The sequence below is a fragment of the Amblyraja radiata genome, chromosome 7, assembly GCF_010909765.2.
Source record: "Amblyraja radiata isolate CabotCenter1 chromosome 7, sAmbRad1.1.pri, whole genome shotgun sequence".
NCBI classification, from domain to species: domain Eukaryota; kingdom Metazoa; phylum Chordata; class Chondrichthyes; order Rajiformes; family Rajidae; genus Amblyraja; species Amblyraja radiata.
In genome coordinates this window covers 40,596,338-40,623,456 of record NC_045962.1, presented here as the reverse complement: position 1 = coordinate 40,623,456, position 27,119 = coordinate 40,596,338, and the positions used below count along the sequence as shown (strand labels likewise).

The 27,119-nt window shown below is 43.8% G+C and overlaps 1 protein-coding gene across 6 annotated transcripts in view; it reads left to right on the top strand.

Moving 5' to 3' along the window:
- erbb4 (erb-b2 receptor tyrosine kinase 4) overlaps positions 1 to 27,119 on the top strand; it is a 798,196-nt gene that overhangs the window by 505,111 nt on the left and 265,966 nt on the right. For all 6 annotated transcript variants that reach the window (XM_033024309.1, XM_033024312.1, XM_033024311.1 and 3 more), the window contains exon 4: positions 14,666 to 14,800. In XM_033024309.1, coding sequence (XP_032880200.1) covers positions 14,666 to 14,800 — 135 coding nt within the window. The remainder of the gene's footprint in view (positions 1 to 14,665; positions 14,801 to 27,119) is intronic.

The window sequence follows — 27,119 nt, the reverse complement described above, 5'->3', positions numbered from 1 at the left end:
TTGTCCGAGGACAGCAGTGAGCTCTCCATGCCTGAAGCAAGGTCAGTATCACGTGGAAGCAAGTGGCATGAATTCTTGCAACACACACACATTCTGCAGGTCCAAATCACTGAAGGAGGCAACGTGTCATCAAGGAAATGACGCAATCAAACCCAGAATTACTAATCAGTACTTCCTAATGAAACCATCGCATGTAGGGGAAGCTTGTGCAGTATTAAGATGTGAAGGGGGAGTCTGCATGTCCCTGGAGCTGATGCATATGGAGTAGGGTCAACCTTGTGCAGCACCCACTTGTCAATTAGAAATGACAGGAAGCAACAAAGTATAATTGGACACGCTAGAGGCAGGAAACATGTTCCCGATGTTGGGGGAGTCCAGGACCAGGGGCCACAGTTTAAGAATAAGGGGCAAGCCATTTAGAACGGAGATGGGGAAACACTTTTTCTCACAGAGAATTGTGAGTCTGTGGAATTCTCTGCCTCAGAGGGCAGTGGAGGCCGGTTCTCTGGATACTTTCAAGAGAGAGCTAGATAGGACTCTTAAAGATAGCAGAGTCAGGGGATATGGGGAAAGGCAGGAACGGGGTACTGATTGGGGAAGGCAACGGTGACTTGAAATTAGGGAAATTAATATTCATAGCGCTGGGTTGTAAGCTGCCCAAGCTTCAGATTGTTCCGCCATGGCTAGAGAGGCCTGCTACAGGAAATTCAAAAGAACCCAGAAAAACAGGAGGAGGACTATGCCACCCGGCGATAGCATAGAGTGTAGCTAACATTACAAGACAAATAAAGATAAACTCAAAATGCTGGAGTAACTCAGTAGAATAGGCAGCATCTCTGGAGAGAAGGAATGGGTGATATTTCGGGTCGAGACCCTTCTTCAGACAAAGGCAGGTAAGAGGATGGCTGGCAAGAGGGAGGCTTTCAAAAATTAGATTGCAAGGGTACAGGGGCAGCATGTTCCTGTCAGGGTGAAGGGCAAGGCTGTCAAGTTTAAAGAACCTTGGTTGATGAGAGGTGTTGAGGCTCTGGTTAGGAAAAAGGAGGCATTCATCTGATTTAGGCAATTGGGATCAAGCAAATCCTTTTGCGATTATAAGAAGTGTAGTATAACAAGGGCAACAAGGACAGAGTTTCCCTGGTCCTTACCTTTCACCCTACCAGCCTCTGCATCCAACACAACATCCTCTGACATTTGCATCACCTCCAATGTGATCCCACCACTAGTCACATCCTTGCATCTCCACCCCTCCATTCCATGTCATTGGTGAGACCACACTTGGAGTACTGTGTCCACTACTGGCCACCCAATTATAGGAAGAATATCATTATTTTGGAAAGGGTGCGGAAAAGATTCATGATAATTTTACTTGAGATTGCGAGCTTGAGAGGTGGGATAGGTAGGTGGGATAGGCAGGAGCGTAGGAGGCTGAGGGGGTGATCTTATTGAGGTTTACAGGATCATTAGGAGCATGGATAAAGTGAACTTTTTCACTCAGAGAGTAGTCAGTGTCTGAAATGAGTTGCATCTAAAATATTTTGCATTAAAGTTACAATAGTAATGTAAAACATTTTCAGTAACTACAACGTGCATCAGGGCATGTTGAGGTAGATCAATAGATAGTATTAATGGAGATTCAATGTTTCAATCAGCAGAAGGTTTTTGTTAGTGAGGAATGTTCGGTGAATGTGAAAGTGCTTTTAAATTGCTCACAATGTACCAGAGGAAATTAAGTGTTTATTCCTTGTGTGAACTTCCACTTTGAAAGAGCAAATCTCTAAAGCAGTTTGTCCCCTGACCCTTGTATTACCTCTAAAGAGGAGTGTGAGTAGTTGAAGGGGAATTTCCTAATCCAGCTGTGTACATCTGTATCACACCAGGTACAAAGGCAAAAGAAAGCTCTTCTTCTGAGGCAGACCCTCATCTTCACAAATGACTTGCTTCCACTGGGTCATTGTGGACTGGAATGCTGGTGGATAGTCCTGACAATTGAACTGGATTACCTTAACTATTTTCTACTGCTTTAGTGTTTCAATTAATTTCTTAATTTTAAAAATAATTAAATCCTTTTAATAAATATTTGTTGCCAATTTTTGTGAAATTATGTAAACATTTCTAGTGTTCAGAGGCATCTGTGTAACTGGTTCAGGTTGAGCTTAGCTGCCTGTCCAAGTATTACTGAGAGAGTTACACCAGAGACCCTGTCAGTCAGGTTGGTGCTGACTTCAGGGGCAAAGTTACTGCCGGAAGTTTGGCTGCAGATCAGCACCAATGTACTGGGTAGAGGAGCGGCAAAGGTAACTCCGACCCATCGTCGCGCTATTCCCTATTTCGCTGAATTTTGTTGGATGAATAATTCTATTGCTCTTGGAAAGCTGAAGTTTGCTAACCTGACCCTCTGCTAAATCATTGGTGACAACTTTTCAAACTGGCAAACTGGTGCAGCAGGTAGTGCACCTGGGGCCTGAGTTTGATCCTGACCTCTGGTGCTGTCTGTGTGGAGTTTGCACATTCTTCCTGTGCATGCTCTTCCTGTGGGTATCTGCCATTTCCTCCCACATCCCCAAGCCATGCTAGTTAGTTAATTTATTGTTATAAATTGTCTATTTTAGTTTAGTTTAATTTTTAGTTTTAGTTTAGAGATACAGCGTGGAAATAGGCCTTTTGGTTCAACAAGTCTATGCCGACCAGTGATCCCCATACACTAACACTATCCTACACACACTACGGATAATTTAGAATTATACCAAGCCAATTAGCCTACAAACCTGTACGTCTTTGGAGTGTGGGAGGAAACCGGACCTTTCAAGAGAGAGCTAGATAGGGTTCCTAAAGATAGCGGAGTCAGGGGATATGGGGAGAAGGCAGGAATGGGGTACTGATTGTGGATGATCAGCCATGATCACATTGAATGGCGGTGTTGGCTCGAAGGGCCGAATGGCCTACTCCTGCACCTATTGTCTATTGTCTCCCGGAGAAAATCCACGCAGGACACGGGGAGAACGTACAAACTCCTTACTAACAAGCACCCGTAGTTAGGATTGAACCTGGATCGCTGGCACCATAAGGCAGCAACTACCACTGCACCACTGTGCCGCGCAGTATAGGCACGCGGCAAAACCATGGCAGGGAATACAGTGCAGAGTTACAGGGGAATAAGGAACAGTGGAATAAGTAAGTAAGTAAGTAAGTAAGTAAGTAAGTAAGTAAGTAAGTAAGTAAGTAAGTAAGTAAGTAAGTAAGTAAGTAAGTAAGTAAGTAAGTAAGTAAGTAAGTAAGTAAGTAAGTAAGTAAGTAAGTAAGTAAGTAAGTAAGTAAGTAAGTAAGTAAGTAAGTAAGTAAGTAAGTAAGTAAGTAAGTAAGTAAGTAAGTAAGTAAGTAAGTAAGTAAGTAAGTAAGTAAGTAAGTAAGTAAGTAAGTAAGTAAGTAAGTAAGTAAGTAAGTAAGTAAGTAAGTAAGTAAGTAAGTAAGTAAGTAAGTAAGTAAGTAAGTAAGTAAGTAAGTAAGTAAGTAAGTAAGTAAGTAAGTAAGTAAGTAAGTAAGTAAGTAAGTAAGTAAGTAAGTAAGTAAGTAAGTAAGTAAGTAAGTAAGTAAGTAAGTAAGTAAGTAAGTAAGTAAGTAAGTAAGTAAGTAAGTAAGTAAGTAAGTAAGTAAGTAAGTAAGTAAGTAAGTAAGTAAGTAAGTAAGTAAGTAAGTAAGTAAGTAAGTAAGTAAGTAAGTAAGTAAGTAAGTAAGTAAGTAAGTAAGTAAGTAAGTAAGTAAGTAAGTAAGTAAGTAAGTAAGTAAGTAAGTAAGTAAGTAAGTAAGTAAGTAAGTAAGTAAGTAAGTAAGTAAGTAAGTAAGTAAGTAAGTAAGTAAGTAAGTAAGTTCATTGGCCAAGTATTCACATACAAGGAATTTGCTTTGGTGGCAGATTGATTGTGGATCTGATAGGCTGAATGGCCTCCTGCTATGGCCAAAGTAAAGGATCCATGGTAGATTGTGGTGGGGGTTAAGATTCCTGGCTTAGATAATGCAAAATATTTTGGGCAATATGCAGCTGAAGACTTTTTTGATTATGCGATGTTTGTTTAATAGGAGCATTTCCCTCTAGTTAGCATGGTCAGTAAATTATGTTCCAGTGTTTGTAATAAATGCAAAAATTAATCTTGTGCTGTTGGCAAGTTATTGGCCCTGTAGAAGCAAGAGTAATTTTTATTTATTAGCTTATCACCTCACCAAAAATTAGATTGAGTTCTCTGCAGGGATGCTACTCAGAGGCCTAAATGGTTAAAATTATTAATTGCAAAAATATTCTTGTGTATTATACTTCCTGTTGCAACACCTTGCTGTGTAGTTCAGTAGTCAATGCTCAAGACTGAGCTGTAAAACGATAAGCAAGAGAGTACACTGTGCATACGCCTCAGTAATGAAAAAATTTAATCAAACCTAGTGATGTATACAAGAATTATTAGCACATTTCAGTTCCTTAACTTATTGAAATGTCAAATAGGAGGCATCTTAGGTTACAGTCATTCCTATTGAGAAACCATTCAGAGGCAGCATAGATTAAGTTGCCTGCTCTGTTGCCAAGAATCAGCTGCCTGGGGTTCCGAAGTCACAAAACACTGCTGCACCCAGTCCTAGTGAAGAATACTTCTCTTTCACACAATCACTTAGCCGTCCTTACACAGCAGCACCCTTTTCTCCGAATTGTGTTGCACTTTCCAGCTAAACATAATCGAGCAAGTCAAAAAAGATGTTGACAGCAGCGGAAAGCTATTAGATTTAATAGCTGATTTGTTTCTGCTTCTGTTCATCAAGTATTTAATTGACACGACATAGCCAAGATGTGGCTCTGGGTTTTTTTTTATCAGCCTCTTTGTAATCAGGAGGGATTTGCTGCTCCTGCTTCTCACCGTACATTACAACAGGCCATTCAGCTGAACAGAAGAAGCAGCTATTTGTTACCGAACTAATGAAAGTGCTCGTCTCCAAATTGAGCGGATCAAATTGATTTAGCAAATTATCTAAGTAAAGCAGCGTCCTTGCCTGCTGCAACAATGAAGAAACTTGTTTATACAGAATGTGGTCAGAGTGGGCATGGGCACAGTTAACTGACTGGACTAACATCGCGAGGCATCCCATGAGTATGAGTTTATATTCCACCAATACCAAAAGGCATTTAAATTCCAGTCATGAAATGAATGCAAAAAGTTTAAAAAAATGCGAGCGATTATAAGTCACCATAAAATTGTTTATTAAAATAAAGGAAATCTGTTATATTTACCCTGCCAGTCTACATGTAATCCCAGACCTCCACCAATGTGGTTACTCGTAATTGCTTTCTGAATTCACCTAGCAAATTGCTCAAGGGGGAATTAGGGATAGGCAATCATTGTGAGCCTAGCCTGTGATGCTCAAAGACATGCCAACGTGCTCACTTAATAAAAAATAAGCAGAGTTTTCTGAAGGTATTGCAAATATAAATGTTTTTTTATTTTTATTTTTTTTATTTGTATTTTTATTGAAAGCAATGTACAGTAGTATAGACCGCGGCATATGACAAAATACATTTAATGTACATCTTCTATTTTAAATTTAACAAGAGAGTAGAACAAGAGAGAAAGAGCGAGAAAGAGAGAAAGTGAGAGAAATGGTGATGTGTAAACCCCTAGACTAGCAGATAGTGCAGTCCAGGAGTGAACGAGTAAAAGCCTATAGAAGAGTAAGAAGACAAAAACCAAAAATAATGAAAAATAAAAAAAGAGACCCTTATGTGTTGATATACCTGCTTCATTTCTCACCACACCCATCACCCTGTTCGTGAATTGGTTTAATTCCAGAGTTGTGTTGCACCATACAATACTTGTAATGAATCAATAAATGGAGACCATATCTTAAAAAAATTTCCTGCTAAGACGAGTCTCATATCTTCAAGATGTAGTGTCTCAGACATGCTTGTGATCCATATTTTAAGCGTTGGGGTGCAAATATAAATGTTGAGTGCACCTTTTAAGAAAAGAGTGCATTGTGGAGAGCATTACTTTCGATACTGGGTGGCAGTGTGACCTGTGAGGAGAATGCTATGAGAATACAGGGTGACTTGGACAGGTTGGGAGAGTGGGCAGATGCATGGCAGATGCAGTTTAATGTGGATAAATGTGAGGTTATCCACTTTGGTAGCAAAAACAGGAAGGCAGATTATTATCTAACTGGTGTCAAGTTGCAATAAGGGGAAGTACAACGGGATATGGGGGTCCTTGTTCATCAGTCATTGAAAGTAAGCATGCAGGTACAGCAGACAGTGAAGAAAGCGAATTGGCCTTCATAACAAGAGGAGTTGAGTATAGGAGCAAAGAGGTCCTTCTGCAGTTGTACAGAGCCTAGTAAGACCACACCTGGAGTATTGTGTGCTGTTTTGGTCCCCTAATTTGAGGAAGGACATTCTTGTTATTGAGGGAGTGCAGCGTAGGTTCACCAGGTTAATTCCCGGGATTGCGGGGCTGTCATATGCTGAGAGATTGGAGCGGCTTTGCTTGTATGCTCTGGAATTTAGAAGGATGAGAGGCAATCTTATTGAAAAATATAAGATTATTAATGGTTTGGACACACTAGAGGCAGGAAACATGTTCCAGATGTTGGGGGAGATCAGAACCAGGAGCCACAGTTTAAGAATAAGGTGTAAACCATTTAGAACGGAGATGAGGAAACACTTTTTCACACAGGGAGTTGTGAGTCTGTTGAATTATCTGCCTGGTGGAGGCCAGTTCTCTGGATACTTTCAAGAGAGAGCTTGATAAGGCTCTTAAAGATAGCAGAGTCAGGGGATATGGGGAGAAGGCAGGAACGGGGTACTGATTGTGGATGATCAGCCGTGATCACATTGAATGGCGATGCTGGCTCGAAGGGCCGAATGGCCTACTCCTGCACCTATTGTCTATTGTCTATTGTCGATTGATACATTTTTATACCAGGCATTAATTGTGAATCGACTGCCTTCAATAAAGAATACCATTTCTTCAACACTATTATTTGCCTTTGCAAGCATCACCAATAAAGAGCCAATAAACAACACTGGTGGTAAGGATCAGATGTTACCACTTGAGGAAGGAGCCGAGTGGTAATCCAACATTCAGTGTGGCAATTGTATTTACTCGCTCAGGTCTCATCTCTGAGATGTAAGCACGGAATGGGATGCTCATCATTTACATCTGAGTCAAATGGGGTCAGCAGGAAACCTGTGGGTACAAAAGGCAATGGCTTAGTTGTGAATGTAATGGGAGCCATTGGCCTCACAATGCCTGTTCAAGGTGATCCAGTACTTGAATAGCCACAGGACAGGTTGCAGGGGTAGATGTCTCTGAAGAAAGGGACTATTGGCAAAGCTGGATAATCCCTATTTCTCTTGGATGCAAGGGGGAAGGGAGTGTAATTGTCCCACCAGGCCACTGTAAGCAAGAGAGAAGGGATACTGACAAGATAGAGATATTTAACCCATTCCATCCCTCCACTTCATTAATTGAGGAAGCAGTGACAACAATGTTTGTTAATACGCCAGCGAGATATTCTGTTTGGAGACAGGACGTATCATAGAATAACCTCAATGGGCTTCCCTGGAATTTGGGCAATATGGTGATGGACATCTATGCAGAGGGACATTCCAACCCATGGGTCACCAATGGATTAGTCTAGTTGCCGATTGAGTAGTGGAACAGAGTATGGGCATGGCATGGATTGGGTTACTTGGATATGCGTTTAAGAGGATCATAGCATTGAATGGTCAGGTACTACTCTTGAGGTTCACTTGCCCCACCCAATTAAACCACTGGTCAGCTGCGCTTGAGAGACACCAGGAAGGCTACAGTTCTAGCAGGCAGAGTCACGGACTTTTGCCTTTGGATATCCCTGGAAACAGCTCGCAATCCATCACGTGTCAGTCGGTTTAGGCCAGGACACAGTGCAGATGGTCAGCTGGCTTCACAACAGGAGCAGTGATGGAGGCACTGTGAGTGTTGCATCAGTGCCACTGTATATGGAATGTGATAACGGTCTCTCTGAAAGGGAATGCCAGGGTTAAGAGGTGAGCTATGCAGGAGTTCAGTCAGACGCTGGGTTGGTGCAAGCATAGATCGTGTGCGGAAGAGATTGGGCGATGCAACAACAAGGTCTACAGTGAAAACAATGGTGGTGAGAGGGAACATGATAGCTTGTATAGCAGAAGAAACTTTCCTTCGGTATCATAAAGATAACGTTAAGAGCATTTCCTGCGTGAGTCATGTACTTGCAGTGCTGACTGTTTGGGAGTCTGACAACAAGGGATAGGCATATTTGCTTTGCCTTCAGCATTATGATGGCAGTGATATACATAGTTACAGACCTGAAGATGATTAATTTAACTCTACCCATCACTGAGGAATCGAGCTAAGGCACGAATGTTACTTTTTTTAGCAAGATAATGGTGTCTCAGCCTAATGCCAGCTAAATAATGAAGAAAAGATTTTCCTTGGTAAGTGTGCTCAAACTTTGCATAATTTTACAGTGCTGTGTTCCAAGATATCTGAATAGCACTTGAATCTAATTGTACTGCAGATGAGAAAAGTTGAGTACCCAGCTGTCTGACAGCTGTTTATCTATATTCAATATGCACACTCGGAAGCACATGTTTTGGCAAGTTGTTTTGGAGTATGGGCTCGACATTGCTGCCTTCTCACTGGCCAGATACACAGCCTACATTGCATACCTGCCTATTCGCATGAAGTGGCTGTTGTCACAATGTTATTGATCAGGGAGAGTTAAATGGTAAATCACACCTGATAAACCACCATCAAATCTTCAATAAATTACGAAAGTAGTGGAGAGTGGAATGCCCATGGATGGTGTTTTTATGGACTCCAGAAGGCACAAAATAGAATAGCTCACTCAACTCAGGGAATTGAAGGCAATTGATCTTTGGCCAGCTAGGATATTGGCTAAACAGCATGAGGCAGAGAGAATAGGGAGGTATGCAAGTTATCAGGATGGGTCTATTCCACTGTAGTTTATGTCAAGTCAACAGTTATAAACAGTTATAAATATGAACAATGGAACTGTGACATTGTGGAAAGTTCCACAATGTATTAGTGGCCGCAGGAAATGGTGTTGCATAGACTGATGGGACTGAAGGCTGATAAATTCCCAGGGCCTGATGGTCTGCATCCCAGGGTAAAACAAAATTAAGGAAGCGGCTCTAGAAATCAGGGATGCATTTGTGATCATTTTAAAAGTTCTATAGATTCAGGATCAGTTCCTGTGGATTGGAGGGTATTTGAGATGCAGTTTAATGTGGATCAATGTAAGGTTATGTGGATCAATGTAAGGTTATCCACTTTGGTGACAAAAACAGGAAGGCAGAATCTGAATGGTGTCAAATTGGGAAAAGGGAAGTACAAAGAGATCTGGGGGTCCTTGTTCATCACTCACTGAAAGTAAGCATGCAGGTACAGTAGGCAGTGAAGAAGGCTAGTGGCATGTTGGCCTTCAAAACCTTGAGCATAGGAGCAAAGAAACATAGAAACATAGAAATTAGGTGCAGGAGTAGGCCATTCGGCCCTTCGAGCCTGCACCGCCATTCAATATGATCATGGCTGATCATCCAACTCAGTATCCCGTACCTGCCTTCTCTCCATACCCTCTGATCCCCTTAGCCACAAGGGCCACATCTAACTCCCTCTTAAATATAGCCAATGAACTGGCCTCGACTACCCTCTGTGGCAGGGAGTTCCAGAGATTCACCACTCTCTGTGTGAAAAAAGTTCTTCTCATCTCGGTTTTAAAGGATTTCCCCCTTATCCTTAAGCTGTGACCCCTTGTCCTGGACTTCCCCAACATCGGGAGCAATCTTCCTGCATCTAGCCTGTCCAACCCCTTAAGAATTTTGTAAGTTTCTATAAGATCCCCTCTCAATCTCCTAAATTCTAGAGAGTATAAACCAAGTCTATCCAGTCTTTCTTCATAAGACAGTCCTGACATCCCAGGAATCAGTCTGGTGAACCTTCTCTGCACTCCCTCTATGGCAATAATGTCCTTCCTCAGATTTGGAGACCAAAACTGTACGCAATACTCCAGGTGTGGTCTCACCAAGACCCTGTACAACTGCAGTAGAAGAGGTCCTTCTGCAGTTGTACAGGGCCCTAGTGAAACCACACCTGGAGTATTGTGTGCAGTTTTGGTCACCAAATTTGAGGAAGGACATTCTTGATATTGAGGGAGTGCAGCGTAGGTTCATGAGGTTAATATCTGGGATGGTGGGACTGTCATATGTTGATAGAATTGAGCGACTGGGCTTGTATACACTGGAATTTAGAAGGATGAGAGGGTATCTTATTGAAGCATACAAGATTGTTAAGGGATTGGACACACGAGAGGCAGGAAACATGTTCCCGATGTTGGGGGAATCCAGAACCAGGAGCCACAGTTTAAGAATAAGGGGACGGACATTTAGATCGGAGATGAGGAAAAACCTTTTTACCCAGAGAGTTGTGAATCTGTGGAATTCTCTGCCTCAGAAGGCAGTGGAGGCCAATTCTCTGGATGCTTTCAAGATAGAGTTAGATACTTAAAGATAGCAGAGTCAGGGGATATGGTGAGAAGGCAGGAACGGGGTACTGAATGTGGATGATCAGCCATGATCACAGTGAATGGCGGTGCTGGCTCGAAGGGCCAAATGGCCTACTCCTGCACCTATTTTCTATTGTCTATTAAATGGAGGTCCGATTTTCTTCATTAAAAAAGATATTAGACCCAGTTCCACCAATCCATTTGTTTCCGTCACTAACATTGGAATATAAGAAATGTTAGCAGGAATAGACCATTCAGCCACTCAATGGCTTAATGGTCGAGCTTTTACCTCCACTTTCCTGCACTAATACCATCTCCCTAGATAACAAAACAATATTAACCTTTTATTGGACAGTTTGCGTAATTGCTGAGTTTCAATTCCCCCACTACAGTTCAAGCCGAACTCATATCTTTTGATTAATGTTCCAAGTCTCTGGATACTGTTAGAATAATTGAACCATTTTAGAAGGTAGACAAACATGCTGGAGAAACTCAGCGGGTGAGGCACCATCTATGGAGCGAAGGAAATAGATGTCACCTATTCCTTCGCTCTATAGATGCTGCCTCACCCACTGAGTTTCTCCAGCATTTTTGTCTACCTTCGATTTTTCCAGCATCTGCTGTTCTTTCTTAAACATTTTGACCATTTTTGACGTCGGTCAAGGATCAGTCTGAACAGCAGAATGAGAAAGGGGATGAGCATGTGTGGAGGGAGGTTGGCAGGAGATTGAGATGTAAGGAACAAGGGGGTAAGTGAGAGTTAGAGTGACACGGAAGACAATGAGAGTGAGGGGATGGGGCATGGGTGGCAGAAGAGGCAGATTGTGAACAGGTGAGGGGCACTCTGGGGATCAGGGTGTGAGCCACATGGTGAAATGATCCTTTAAGAGTCAAGGTCTGACACAGCGCCACATCTCCTGAGTGGCATTCTCCAAGATGATGATTTTGGGGGCTGTGCAGTGGTGATGTCTCAGTCCTCTGGACATGAGGAACAGAGGTCACCAAATGAAACATCCAGGCATGGGAAGAGAGGTTGGGGCTGCGATGAATGGCCAGGGTTATCCGCAAGCACCTTCCTTTGCATTCTCTGTGACTCCAGGCCCCAGATGCTTTACCTTTCCCGCTACATGTAGCTTGGCGAGATTTAGGGAGGATAACTTCACATTTTGTTTAATAAAATATCATAATCACCTGACCTCTGGCATCCAGCTTCCAAACCCACATCTGAATTCAGATCGTACGAGAGTGTAGACAATATTGGTTTGATACCTCAGGTTATTATGATGACTACAGCTGTGGGATGACACTATCAATGATTCTTTTCAGTATTTCAGTAACACTATTGAGCAGAAATTGATCTCCAGTCAGTAGTGCTAAACATTCTGTATAGAAGCTGCATATCTCTTAGTAAGTTCCATTAACTTAAATGGAACAGAATTTCAGAAGCTGATTACAATGCAATCTGCTTCCATAAAGAGCTACTTACCACGGATGGTTCTCTCCTTAATTGCGGCACAATGAGCGGCTGAGACAAGCCGTGTATTCATTGTTGAGATGTGGGAGCCACTGGCAAGGCCAGCATTTATTACCCATCCTTAATTGTCTTTAGTTTGGGGTGGTGAGCTGCCTTCTGGAACGGCTGCCATTCTTCAGGTGAAGGCTCTCCCAATATGATGCTGAGAGGGAGTGCGAGGAATTAGACCCAATGTACAGGCAGAATATGTCCAAACCAGAACAATGTGCAACTTGTAGAGGAAGTGGTGTCCCCATTACCTGCTGCCTTATCCTTCTTGGCAAAAGAGTTTGTGGATTTAGAAGCTGTTGTTGGAACATCCTGAGGAATGTACAGTGAGTGCAATTGCTGTATAAAGGACTAGGTCAATTCCTAAGTGGCGTGTTAGCTTGTGCCAGATAAAGATGTTTCAGAAAGGATAATGTCAAGTAAGTTCTTGCTGCTGAGGGTTCACTGATAATCATGCAGCACCTTCCTGAGGTTTGCCATCCATCATTTGACCACCAAGCTTCAACTTTGGTGTCACCTGCCTAATCTTTTTTTCCTTGTTACCTCTCTATTGAACAAAGCTCTACTCAGAACAAACTACTCTGTCCCAATTACAACTTATTGAAAAACACAAAAAAACTGCAGGTGCTGAAAATTAAAAATACAAACGAAAATGTTGGAAATACTCAGCAGATCAGGCAGCATCTGTGAATAGGGAGAGAGGAAGAGAGGAAGAGAGTTATTGCTTCAGGTTGAATGCCCTTCATCAGAACTCATGCAGTGGTGCTGATGTATTATGAAAGGTCAACTGGATGTGGTATTTCATTGACCTGAAACATTAACTCTGTCTCTGTGTCCACAGATACCACCTGACATGCTGAGTGTTTGCACAATTCTCAGTTCTTCTTATTTGCCTTGATTTAGTTTTTACTGTGTATTGGAATATTTCACTATGATGGAGGAGTTGTACGAATATAAGTTGCAGTTAATAAATATGCTCCTGCTGTGATATCTCATTTAAACATTGCTCCACCGGTAGTGTAGCACCCCATCAGTACTTCATTCGAATTTCACCCTGGGCTGCAACTCATGGTCTCCTGAACCAGAGCTTAGAGTGAATCCAGTTTAACCAGGTCACATTGTGACCTCATTCCTGATTGAAGACCTACGTTTGTTAGGCACAGGGCATGTGAGAGGGAATTGTTACAGGGAAATAAATGGGGGGACAGGGCTAATGATATTACTCTGATAATCAGCAAAGACCATAGAGGCTTAAAAGCCTTTTATGTCACAAGAAGGTATGAGAAGATTTGGTATAAACATGATGTGACGTTAGCATTGTAGGAGTGGAGGCCAGATTTATGATTGGATGTGCGGTTCTGTGCATGTTGGAGGCAGCAGGAGGGGTTTTGTATGGCACGCCAATCACAAGAAAAAGTAAAGCATGATTGACAATGAACCACAAAGCTACTGGATTGTCATGACGTGCTATTTTGTTCATTGATGTCCTCTGGGGAAGAAAGCCTACTCACCTCGCCTGACCGGTAGCATATGTAACTCCAGGCCCAGCAGTGTGGTTGTGTCTTAAATTCCCTTTGAAATGGCCTAGTTACCATTTTGTTCAAGGGCAGTTAGTGATGGATAATAAATGCTGGCCTTCCAACCTACACCCAGATCCTAAAAAGTGAGTGGTAAAAAAGTACCCCAACGCCTTCCCCCACTGTCTCATAGAAGAAGAATCCCTGCTAAGATAAAAGGGGGTGCCATCTTCAGAAGAATAGAACGTAACGTAAAGAGGGAGCAAATATTTTTTTTTAATTGCACCTTGTGGTCAAATTTCTGAATGTGTTCAGTCTCATCCATCAGTCTGTCAATTGTCACCACATGCTGAACACAGGGAGTCCTTAGTTCTCACTGGTAAAGCATGGTGCTACCTTTGGGAAAATGTATCCTTTGCTCTGAAACATTACTGAGAGGAAAATAGCCGTTGAGTTTGTAGAAAGTAAGTGAGCTTAACAATTCAGTTGAGTTTTTGTACTTCTTACGGATATTGTCCCAGACAGAATCTATGGACACAGGCTAGGAATCTCCTTATCACTCTTGTGCCATTCCTGCACAAAGGGTTCCACGTGCCCCACCTGCAGTGACCATGCTCGATTATCTGTGGGAAGAAGCCTGGCCATGGATCTATATCTTAGACTATAAATCAGGGGATCACTCTGCTGGTTAACTACCCTGTGAAAATATAGGGTAACTTCAAGCATTCATTTTAGGTTAAAGATGCAGATTAAATCCTTGATTCAACTTCTCTCAAAGGCACCATGGTGTGTTTGGGCTATATTGAGGGGTGAAAAAGCAGTTGTATTGCAATGATGCATATAACTGGATTAAGTGGCTCAGTAATCACTGCCATTTCAGTTGGGTAGAGGCCAACTCTCAGAGAAATGAAGAAAAACTGGAATCCTCTTAGGATTGTAAAATGCCCTTTCTGCCATTGTTGCCTGGGGTAGTTTGTTACATCAATGATAGAATTCACCGTATTTGTTAATAAAGGTGTAATTTCAACCTTTCACTCTGTTCCTACAGAAATCCTGAATGGGGGTATCTACATTGACCAGAACAAGTTTTTGTGTTATGTCAACACCATTCATTGGCAAGATATCGTGCGTGACCCTCACAATGCTGATATTATAATCGTCCCATCCAACACCACTGCAGCATGTAAGTATCACACCTCTTTAACTTGTTGGCAGAGGATCATGTCACTGAGTGCTATTTCACCGTCACAGTTCTATTTTATATCTAGTGCCTGTAATGTAACATTATCGACTTCAGACAGTATGACAGATGTAAGTTCAAGGCTTCCAACTTGTTCTCTGTGAGTGTCACACTTTCTGGATTACCTCTTTGGGAATCAATCCTCCACAGGATGTATAGGTGCACACAGGGAAGCCACTTCAGCACTCCTCTGCCTGATGGGGGAATCAGCACAAATGTCTCCAATATTAGGAGTGATTGATGAGGTTATTAGATTATTTAGACAGCTAAGCTTTTTGATTCAATAAGTCAACTCAGCGTTATTGTTAGCTGACGTGAAACACTGGGGTTTGATACCATCACCACTCAACAAAAGCGATGATATGAAAACCCACAAACTGTACTGGCCGTTGCTTTCCTGACTGGTAAATTGAAATGACTGTGACATTATCGGTGAAATTGTATCCTAATGCTCAACTTTGCATGGTGTGTGCTGCATTTCTTTGAAAATGCTTAGAGATGCTGGCATGTGCAAGTGTTGATAGACTGATGTAGTTCTTGAACTGATGTATGGAATTCCTTAATTGGTTGCAGATTAGTGCAGGGTGTTTGTTCTGTAAATTATGAGCCTGTGAACTACAATTACCTGCCCTGCCTGAGACCATGCAATATTTGTATCTCATTCCTAGGATGAGGGTGCCATTGTCATGAATGGTCTTGAATCTCCCATCCCTATACATCCTTGAGATGATTGTGGCTCAAACCTTTCTAGATTTAAAAAAAATCAAACAAATAATTTATTCATTAAAAAACATAACATCAGAGGTATTTTCATTACGTCATGTCTTCCAATGACAATATTAATGCATGTTTAAGAAGGAACTGCAGATGCTGGAAAATCAAAGGTAGACAAAAATGCTGGAGAAACTCAGCAGGTGAGGCAGCATCTATGGTGCGAAGGAAATAGGCAAGTCTGTAGAAGGGTCTCGACCCGAAACGTTGCCTATTTCCTTCGCTCCATAGATGCTGCCTCACCAGCTGAGTTTCTCCAGCATTTTTGTCTACCTTCTAATATTAATGCATCATCGGTTATCAGTTATATATAACCCTTGAGCGCATTGTTCATTGGTTTTAGATTGCTTTCCTGTCACTTTGTGTGCAATGCACTATGGTCTTTAAACTCCAGCCCTTTCCCATAGAACCCATGAGGGGTGATCTGATAGAGGTGTATAAGATCATGAGAGGAATAGATCGGTTAGATGCACAGAGTCCCTCGTCCAGAGTAGGTGAGTCGAGGACCAGAGGACATAAGTTTACAGTGAAGGGGAAAAGATTTAATAGGAATCTGAGGGGCAACTTTTTCACACAAAGGGTGGTGGATATATGGAACAAGGTGCCAGAGGAGGTAGTTGAGGCAGGGACTACCCCGAAATTTAAGAAGCAGTTAGACAGGTACATGGATAGGACAGGTTTGGAGGGATATTGACCAAATGCTGGCAGGTGGGACTAGTGTAGCTGGGACATGTTGGCCAGTGTGGGCAAGTTGGGCCAACGAGCCTGTTTGCACATTGTATCACTCTAAGACTCTATGACTCTAACCCCTTCAGCACATCCTTCAGTGGCCCTGGATCTTAGAGCGCCCCCGATGTGGTGCAGAGTTTCACATATACCTAAAGGCGTCTTTCACTGTGTTGATGGTTTCCCAGTAACAGGTAATATTTATCTCAGTGTGTGCCCCTGGGAACAGCCCAGACAGCATGGAGTCCCATGCTGTAGTCCCGTTTGTGAAAAATCTCGACTACTATGAAATACATCGCATCTCAGACCTTCCTAACAAAACCACATTTGACAAAAGGATGGGCCCCATTTCCTGCACCTTCGTGAATTTTATTTATCCAAAAATATACTTTATGCATCATATACTTAGTAAATTTAATCTTGACATATCTTTCTCTCTATTTTACTATTCGATACATTATCTCGCAATATGTCAGTGCCACTCGGGTTTCCTCCTTATATAATAGATCCATGAAGCTTTTGTTAGACAGGGCCCAGCCCCTCAGTGTTCAGTAGTAGCAGGATCCTTGACTCTGGACCTTCCACACAGAGCCTCAACAGTGGCTGCATCGAGGTTCATCCTTCAGCACGCACTCCTGAAGCCTGGAAAGTGCCAATGGGCAGCATTCCCCAACAGACATCTTGTTGAACTAGAAGATCAGAAAGTTCCAGGCAAACCAAAGTGTATCTGTCAGTGAGTTGAAGATCTTCCAACAACATCTGATGTTCGTCTCAGTTTGCATCCCAGGGAAGTCGATAGATTACCATGTTCTCTATTATATAGCTGCTTGGGATGAACCTTGAATAGTAACCTTGCACCCTTCTTCAGACTTTCTTTGCAAATGCACTGTCCCCAAATAGGTGGATGATCATCCCATTCTCATGGCAGATATTTTGAGGGAAGTGTGCATGAGACCGTGCAGGAAGTATCTGAGAGGGAGGAACCAGCCCAGCGAGGTCTTGGTGCTTGTTGCAAACATTGAGATGTGGCATTCTGCCAAATTACTTTGACCGTCTGTCTGGAAAACCATCCGACAGGATCCATTGTTTCCTTCTCTGCGAGCCGGCAGCCTCGCCAGCAGCTGTTCGTCCTTTCGACTTTGTTTGTTTTTAGTATGTCTAAAAGTGTGTTTTAGTGTGTTTTAGTGTGGGCGGGGGGGGGGACAAATAGGGGGAAGCTGTCACTTACCTCGGTGGAATGCGACTTTTATCCTAGTTGCATTTTAGCCCTCCCTCGCGGCCTAACAGCTTGGATTGGTGCAGCCTCTCCTGGCGTCGGGCCCTGAGCTTCAGCAGCGGGCGCAGTGTGGACTTTCCATCACGGAGCCAGGCGATCCCTTGCCGGGGATCGCCAGAAGAAGTGCTCTGATCGCTGGCCCGCGGACTACAACATCCTGAAGCCGCAGTCTGCGGAGCTTCTAGCCGCGGGCGCGGCGTGGACTTTCCATCGCGGAGTATGGGATCCCTCGCTGGGGATCGCCGGAGAAGAGCTCCGACCGCCGGCCTGTGGCCTATAACATTGTGAAGCCGCGGTCTCCGGTAGGAAGCAGCCGATTCAGGACCTCCAAGCCGCGAGTGTCCGTCCATCCCAACATCGGAGTTTCAAGTATCCTGACGAGAGGGCCTGTACATCGGGCTGCCCGTAGCGGCGACTGCGGAGGGTTCATGGCCCCGACCACGGATGAACAAAGGAGGAGGACTGACTGAACGTTATTGCCTTCCACCACAGTGAAGAATGTTGATATTCATGTTCTATTCCATTGTGTATTGTGCTCTCTTTGATTGTGTGGCTGCATGGTAAATCAAATTCCACTGTACCTTCATTGGTGCATGTGGCAATAAATGTGAACTGAACTTATTGGATGTTCTGTGCTGACCACTGCCTGATGTCAAAGATATTTTTCATGCAGGACAAGTATGCAGCGACATCCAACTGACTGGAACATTGCATGCACAGGGCCAGGCCCATCCTTTGCAACACCAGGGACAGGTGGAACCTTAGTAGGTAGTGATACTTGATGCCCATACACTTCAGTTCTATACACAGCCTACACAGCCAACATGTAGCTTTGTAGCTACATACAAAGATGACCATCAGTATGAGAGGGATGTGGGGTATACTATTGCCCCTGTTGTTTAGGGCCCTTCAAACATATTACATCCTGGATCCACAGACAAAGTGGAAAATGGCCTGTGTGATCGCCAGGGCAGAGAAGTAGTGGATGGGCCATACCCGCACCATGTATAGCAGCCCCGAGAGTACCTCACACCCGATGACAGCTTTGTACCAGTAAATGAGAGATGGCACCACTCCCATAGTTCTAATTTTCCTTTAACCCTGCCTATCCACCCCAATCAATTTTTTGTTACAAGCCTTGGCCACACCAAACCAGATCGCCAGCACCTTCAGGTAGTCAGATCTGAGCATGAGGAAGACATTGAATTAGTTGGGCCAGTTGAGGAAGACCATGACTTCACTTTTCCTGAGGTCGATTCTGGCTCCTGATGTCAACTCAAGCTGTCGATACTCATCAACCCACAGACTGACCTTGGATCTGAGCAGATGGAACTATGTACAGGGATCTGTGTGCCCCCCACTGCCTGATATCGTCAACCCTCTTATTCCCATGTCCTTCCCGAAGGATTCAGCAAAAACAGGGTCGAGAGAGCAACCCTTGGACGATGCTATGGATTTCTGTATCAGGCAGCTGCATCCAATTCCTGATTTCCTATCCAAAGCTGATTTAGGTCCATTATATATGTGTGCAATATTTTGTTGAAAGTTTTCTCCTGGTCCAACGCCTACCCTGGCCGTAAGTGATGATATCCATGAGCAGCGCAATGCTGTCAGCTTATTCCTGCTGGGTTTGGTCTGCGTGGATCACCTGTCCCAGTTGGTGAGATTTTGTAATCGACTTTCAACAGTGAGGAGGCTCTCTAATTCCTGATGATTCCCTTCCTTGTGGATTCTGACATGCTGCCAGCCAGAAACACAGTGTTGTACACATGCAGCTGGTTTAGGCCTATCCAGCACACGGAGCCAAGTTCAACTACGCTTGTATGATGTCGCTTCCAGGAATTTTATTATGGTCAAGAATATAGATGGATCTTCTCAGCTCCTCCAGGGTCAGTGGTTGGTCCAGACTCTCCCACTTGCTGTTGTCTATGATCTATGACACTAAGATTCATGGGGTCGCGGACTTTGAGGAAGCCTGTCAAAGTATACAGTGGAATATAGATCAGCTACAGAAATGGGTGGAGGAGTGGCAGTTGGATGTTTAATCTGAGCAAGTGTGAGGTGTTATATTTAGGGAGGTCAAATGTAAGGGAAAGATATACAATTAATGGCATGACCCTTAACAGCATTGATGTACAGTGGGATAGAGTAGTAAATAAGTCATATGGTGTGCTGGCTTTCATAGGTCGGGTCATTGAGTATAAGAGTCGAGAAGTCATGATGCAGCTTCATAAGACTTAGGTTAGGCCACATTTGGAGTACTGTGTGCAGTTCTGGTCGTCCCATTACAGGAAAGATGGGAGAGGCTTTGGAAAGGGTACAGAGGAGTTTACCAGAATGATGCCTGGATTATGGGATATTAGCTACAGGGAGAGCTTGGGCAGACTTGGATTGTTTTCTCTGGAATGCTCAAGATTGAAGGGAGATCTGATCGAAGTGTATAAAATTATGAGAGGCCTAGATAGGGTAGACTGACAGAATCTTTTAAGGTGAGAGGGGCAAAGTTGAATGGATATGTGCGGGGTAGGTTTTTTACATAAAGGGTGGTAAGTGCCTCGAACGTACTGCTGGGGGTGGTGGTTGAAGCAGATACGCTAGGGGCATTTAAAAGACGGATAGGCAAATGGAAATGTGTGGAATGGAGAGATATGGGTTATGTGCAGGTAGATATGTGATGGTGTTGGCATTATGTTCGGCACAGACATTGTGGGCCAAAGAGCCGGCTCTTGTGCTGTACTGTTCTATGTTCAATGTTCTATCTCTGTGAAAGAGGACAGGAGATTCTGAAAGGCTTTTTGTTGTATAGACCATCATTCAAAGGTTTTGCACAACCTCAATATGCATGTCTGTGAGAATATGACTGAGCCGTTCTCTTCCTTAAGACCGTGTATCACAGAACTCGGAATAAATACCACAAGAACATGCCATCCTATTCCATGAAGCGGAGTCTAGATCGGCAGCTTATCTTGGAGGACTCAGAGGAGAAGAACGAGGCTTGTTGGCTCTTCATCTCTCGAAGTTCCTCTTTCATATACAGTCTTTGCAACCGTAGAAGATGCTATAGGTTTGGCTGGGGTAGACACCAGCCAAACCTATCTGGCCTAACCCTGAGCCCAGATGAAGAGTCTTGACCTGAACGTCAACTATCCATTTCTCTTCACAAATTCTGCCTGACCTGCTGAGTTCCTCCAGTGGTTTGATTCATCTTCAAATTTCAGCATCTACAGTCTCTTGTGTCTTCACATTTGCCTGAGTTGTCTTGCTTTCTGAAGTTCTTTGTGGATGAAGAACCTTTTGTGGTTTCTTTTGTTTCTTCCCAGCAGGAGTCAAACAGCTCCTTGGTTCTCCAAAATGCACAGTCTCTCTTCAGCTCTTCCAAAATCTCTGGGTTCAGCCGCCTTATATAAAGCTTCCATGGCCCCATGTCTGCTTTCTTGTCAGACAGCATCTGAAGGAGGCAGTAGTCAAAGAAAAGGCTTGTTGTGACATTGTTGGATCTGACCGTGGCTCCCTTTGACCAAGAAGAGAACGTCTGTGGGAATGGGGCAGGGCCATCATGTTGTGACCAGACGAGTTGCTGCTGTGCTCCACCCCCAGAGATGATGAAGAAGGCCAGCCACACTGATGGTGCCGATGAATTTGAAGTCTCCAGCCGAGATGTTGGGATGGACTTCACTAGCAACCTAGTATCCTTTGCCAGACTATCCAGATTCTGCAGGGATGAGTGACCATCCGTTCTCCACCGCAGCCATCCCAAGGGCATTAGGAGTGAGCTTCTAACCACACTGGAAGGACCCGACTGGGAGGACACCTCTCACCACCAGCCAGTGCTTGTTGGTGCCTTTCTGGTGATGAGGCATTCTGCCAGATAATCTGCATTATCTGCTCGGAGAAACCGCCCAACAGGATCCATTAAGTCCTTGCCCCGCAGTGTCTGCAGGATGTTCTGTGCTGACCACTGCCTGATACGCTTGTAGTCCTGGGTCTTGATCTGGAAGAACATTTCAATGAAGGACAGGTAGTGTGGCAATGTCCACGGCAATGGGGTCAGATCCATCTTCACAACCGTGAGGACTGGTAAAACCTCAGCATGTAGCAACACTTGACGCCCTACAGCAAATGTGAGGAAGATATTCCAAGGTCTCTGTCAGAAGTGGAACTCTAAGACACAATAACAAGGTCCCCTTTAAATCAGGACAGTGTGTTGTGGGACTTGTAGGAACCTGGAGGCAGTTGTATTTCCTTGCACCTGCCGGTCTGGTAGAAGTGGCATGTTGTAAGGGCTGTTGAAGATGTCTTGGCAATACTGCAGGGCATCTCATTGAAGGCGCACTATTGCCTCATGTGCCTGTGCAAGAGGGAGGTTGATGTGCTGCCAGTCAAGTGGTCTTCTTTGTCCTGGGCTGCATTGAGTTTCTTTAGTGTTGATGGAACGGCACACATCCAGGCACATGGAAAGATACCATTTAACTCCTGACAAGTGCCAGGGTTCACCGCACGCAGCCTCTGATTGTTTTTTGTGGCCATGTCATTCATGATTTCTACTAAAATTAGAGCCCGTGAAAATCACTGTTGCCATGGTCACATCCATGGCTACTCTCCAAATTCTCCTGGACAACTCCACCATACAAGAAAGACTTGCAATTATGAATGGAAGCATATCCTATTGCTCTGCAAAAACCGAGGCACTTCACATAAAACAAATTGCTTTGGAGTGTTTAATTGTGTATGCAGATGTGGCTGGTAATTAGCAAGATCCTTTGAGCGGCAATTGGATGAATTGCCAATGAATTGGTGTTGTTGGAGGAAGGAGTAAGGGCCAACACATCACGAGCCTCTTGCCTTCTGTCAAGCACTGAGGTTTTAATGACCTCTGTGCCCGGCACCTGGAACCAGCTGCATCATCTCAGCACCACGCATGGCAGCACCCAAGGCAGCTGAGTATTTCTGCCGCATCACAACTAGGGTTACAACACGAGTCCTGGAGTGGTTGGGTGTTCCATCGTGCCACACAGTGTGCTAGAAATTCCTGTGCGCTGTTTTATTAGTGTTAACCCATTGCAGTACCAGTGGGCTACTTGATGTATAGGACACATCTGGACTGAACCCAGCCTATGCCCCACAACATCATATTTTCTCCATCTCAACAAACTGTCGCTATGAATATAACAATGTCAATGTTGATCTCCTTGAGGTGGAACAACAGAAACATGTACCAGAACACATTACCTTACAGTACACTAACTCTCAATCATACACATAAACTGCTGCTACCCCACTTCTCTCTTTCCACCTGCTCTAATTTTCCATGCCTCTGAAGATCGGGTCCCAATCTCTCCCATTCCCTGTGCCTCTCTCCCTCTCTCCCATTCCCTTCTGTTCTCTGTGTGCCTCTCTCTCTCTCTGTTTCCCATTCCCTACTCCCTGGCCTCTCTCCCACTCTCCCATTCCCTACTGCTCTCTGTGTGTCTCTCTCTCCCTGCCTTTCCCATTCCCTACTCTATGTGCCTCTCCCGAATTCCCTGTGCTTCTCTCCCTTCCCCTACCATTCTCCATGCTTGTCTCTGCCGGTTGCACCCTTTCCCTCCCTCTCTGTCCTTTTCCCATTCAGTCTGCATCCCATTGTTCTCTAGATGCTTACTCTGTGAGTTCTGCGGCCCTGCCTGCAGATGGTACCAACAATCCTAACAGAGATAGCAATGCTAAAGCAGAGGGGCAAACACAGATTATATGTCATTCAGCAGACGAGGTGGATGTGCAGCACTGAGCTTGGGGTGCATGAGATATTGTACAAGCCATGGGTGAGGTACACTGGGTAGGATTATGGAAACCATAGGAGATAGTTTAGTTTAGCTTAGCTTAGTTTAATTTAGTTTAGTTTAGTTTAGTTTAGTTTAGTTTAGTTTAGTTTAGTTTAGTTTAGTTTAGTTTAGTTTAGTTTAGTTTAGTTTAGTTTAGTTTAGTGATACAGCATGGAAACAGGCCTCTCAGCTCACGGAGTCCGCACCGACCATCAGTCAGGTGGGGAGAGATGAGAACGGACAACCTTTGGAAGCTGACATTCTGCGACTCCATTCTGTGTGACTCTCATTGTGTCTGTGTGGTGTCCATGCAGTGATTGCATGGGTTTTCTTTGATGTTGTGCTTTCCCCATCATGGCCCAAGCACATACGGGTTGGTAGGATAATAGGCCATTGTAAATTGCCCTCAGTATAGCTGGATGGTAGAGTCTTGGGGGAGAGTGGGTTGGGGGAGGCAGGGTGGGTTTTAAGGTGGGCCAAATAAGCTGCACGGAAAATAATCGGTGACATAGGATTATTTTACGAATTGATGTCGGCTCAATAGGTTGAGGGCCCTCTACCGTGTCATGAGGAAATGTGGTAAAAGTGGAAAAAATACACAACTACGGCAGTTTTGGGGCATACCTTTTGGTGTGACATATTCTTTGAAGAGGCAGGATAAGGTATTTCTTAAGCCGTCATCATTTCTTAAGTGTCATAATCAGATACATGCCGGAGTGATCCTGAGGCTGAGAGTGTGGGATTCTTGTCTTCTAATGTGACAACAGTGAATATATGTTTGTGAAGCACATGTATTAGGAGCAGAGGTATGCCACTGTCCTGTTCGACAATTCATTAATATCAGGCGAGCTCTGACTAATCTCATCTCTGCCTTTCCCCATCCGGCCCCAGTGAGCTTTCACCCTCCTACAAGGACTCTCCATCCACTGCGCCAGACACTGCTTAAAAAGACAACACCTTATTTTTAAACAGAGACCCCCAGATGTCGATTCTCGCAAAGAGGAAGCATCCTCCTCACATCTACCTTGTCAATTCCCATTCATGATCTTTAAGTTATGAAACACAGTGGGGCACAGTGATGTAGCTGGTAGAGCTCATGCCTCACAGTGCCAGAGAACCAGGTTTGATCCTGACTTGGGTACTATCTGTGTAGCATTTTCATGTTCTCCCTGAGTGTGTGGATTTCCTCCAGGTGCACTGGTCTCCTCCCACAACCAAAGATATGTGGGTTTGGAGGCTAATCAGCCTCTGTAAAATTTCCCCTCCCTTGTATGGAGTGGATATGAAAGTCTGATAATGTAAAACTCGTCTGAACAGGTGATCGATGGTCAGCGTGGACTCGATGGGTCAAATGGCTTGGTTCCATGCTGTATCTCTAAACTAAAAAACTCAAAACCACTAACCTGAGACGACACAGCCTTTGAGATAAGAACATGGTTGTCTGTAGTCCATGTGTGGGCAAAGTGTTGTTCAGTGTACACCTTGCCTGATTCCTGCATTGTGGCACTCATGAGCGTCTGCTGTTCTTTGGAGATGTCCATAACCTTCCTGGGTCATTCATGAAGCTGAGTGTTAGAAGATGTAGGAAGACAGTCGTTGCAGCAGTGTAAACTATGAGTGTGTAGGGCAGAGTGCAACAGTCCGAATATCAACACATTTTTTAATGTTGACAGTTTAATGTTGACAGTTTCATCAATGTGGTGCGAGTGAATTTCCAGACCACTCTATTCCCCCATGCCCTTGCGGAGTCATTTCCCAAATAGGGAAGGTTTCTGAAGAGCTCCGCACACATAAACAAAAGTAAAACAACAGCAATTAGAGTGTCTCCATAAAGGAATTGATGGTACCAGACACTCCCAAACAAGCAGTGAGTGTGTCGCATGACAATTGTCAATGTTTAGTCAGCAGATTACAAAGCCTGTTTATAAGTGTCCCTGACTGAACTGGTCAAAGGAGCCTCAGCTAACTGAGGCTTTCTGTCTTACCAAGTGCTTCACTTTATCAAATTTCAAACCCCAGTTATTTCTGAGTAGCAAGGACCAATTCAACAGAGAGATAGCTGTTATGGACGTCCCTCAGATGGGTAGTTCATTGAAATAAAAAATAAACTGTGGTGATAGTGCTGCAGCCAGTAGAGCTGCTGCCTCACATCTCCAGTGTCCCAGGTTCTACAAGGTAGTAAGGAACTGCAGATGCTGGTTTAAACCGAAGATAGACACAAAAAGCTGGAGTAACTCAGCGGGACAGGCAGCATCTTTGGAGAGGAATGGGTGATGTTTCAGGTCGAGACCCGAGAGTCTGCAGAAGGGTCACGACCCGAAACATCACCCACTCCTTCTCTCCAGAGATGCTGCTTGGCCCGCTGCTTTTCCAGGTTCTACAGCGACCTCCAGTGCTGTCTGTAAAAAATATATTCATTCTTCCCGTGACTCCTCAAGAACAACACCACATATTCCACCTACAACCCAACTGTATGAACACTGAATTTCCCAGTTTCAGATAACCCGTATCTTCTGTGTTTTCCCCTTTCTTCCACTCCACCACTAATCCTCCCATTTTTGTCCCTTCCCCATATTTCCCCAGACCTCACCATCATCTCCCTCCTGGTTTCATCCACCTTTTACCCGCACCATGTGTTGGAATAAGAATATTGTATACCAAGTCCGTAGAAAATAATCTCATGCACTTAAACTAATATGGTGGGCGAGATAACTTGCATTTCATGTAGGTTGTCTAACCCAACTATCCTGTGCCATGCACATGCGTATTCTATCCGACTCCTCATAAGTAATTAAAGATCATTAATTAACACTCCATGATCTACGGTTACAGCTGTTATTGCTGAATAAGTCTTGTGAATTCCCTGCAGGGGTGAGATCATTTCACAACAATTCTGACATATTAGTAAAACACAAGAGGGATATTTCATATTCAGTCTTACCATGGGAAGGTCAAAGCCATTGGCTGCCTTGCTGTTGTGCCGTTGGTTGCTGAAGCATGCAGCCATAATGAGCAACAAATTCCTGCGAGAGTCCAACTACCTATTATTAAAAATTGGGGATGTTGTTTACTAAACCAGCTGACATTTAGCAAGAGTAAATAGTAAATACATTCTCATTCTCACGAGAGCAGTTTGCTTTTAGAAAATCAAAAATGATTTAAATACAGCTGAATTTCACAGCGCTATCTGTTCCAAAGCTTGGTCTTATTGTTCTTATTCACACTGAGTGCTGAAGCAGGACACATAAAGTATAGGACATGGATTTGGAATAATCGGGGCGGGTCATAGATTATTCACATTATGTGAACATTCAACGCATTGCTCTGAACCTCATAAAATACTCGTTGCACAAGCTCACAATCAGATGGTTACTGGGGACAGCCACTGTGGCTTTAAAACTGAACGAACATTTAGCCTGATAGCTGACCTTTCAGTTGACCTTCACACATCCTTCAATTGCTTCAAAAATTCCCCTTTCTTGGGACTTTTATCATCTTTGTTATTTGTTTAGTTTAGTTTAGTTTAGTTTAGTTTAGTTTAGTTTAGTTTAGTTTAGTTTAGTTTAGTTTAGTTTAGTTTAGTTTAGTTTAGTTTAGTTTAGAGATACAACATGGAAACTGGCCCTTTGGCCTACAAACCTGCACGTCTTTGGAGTGTGGGAGGAAAACGGAGCAATCGGGGAAAGCC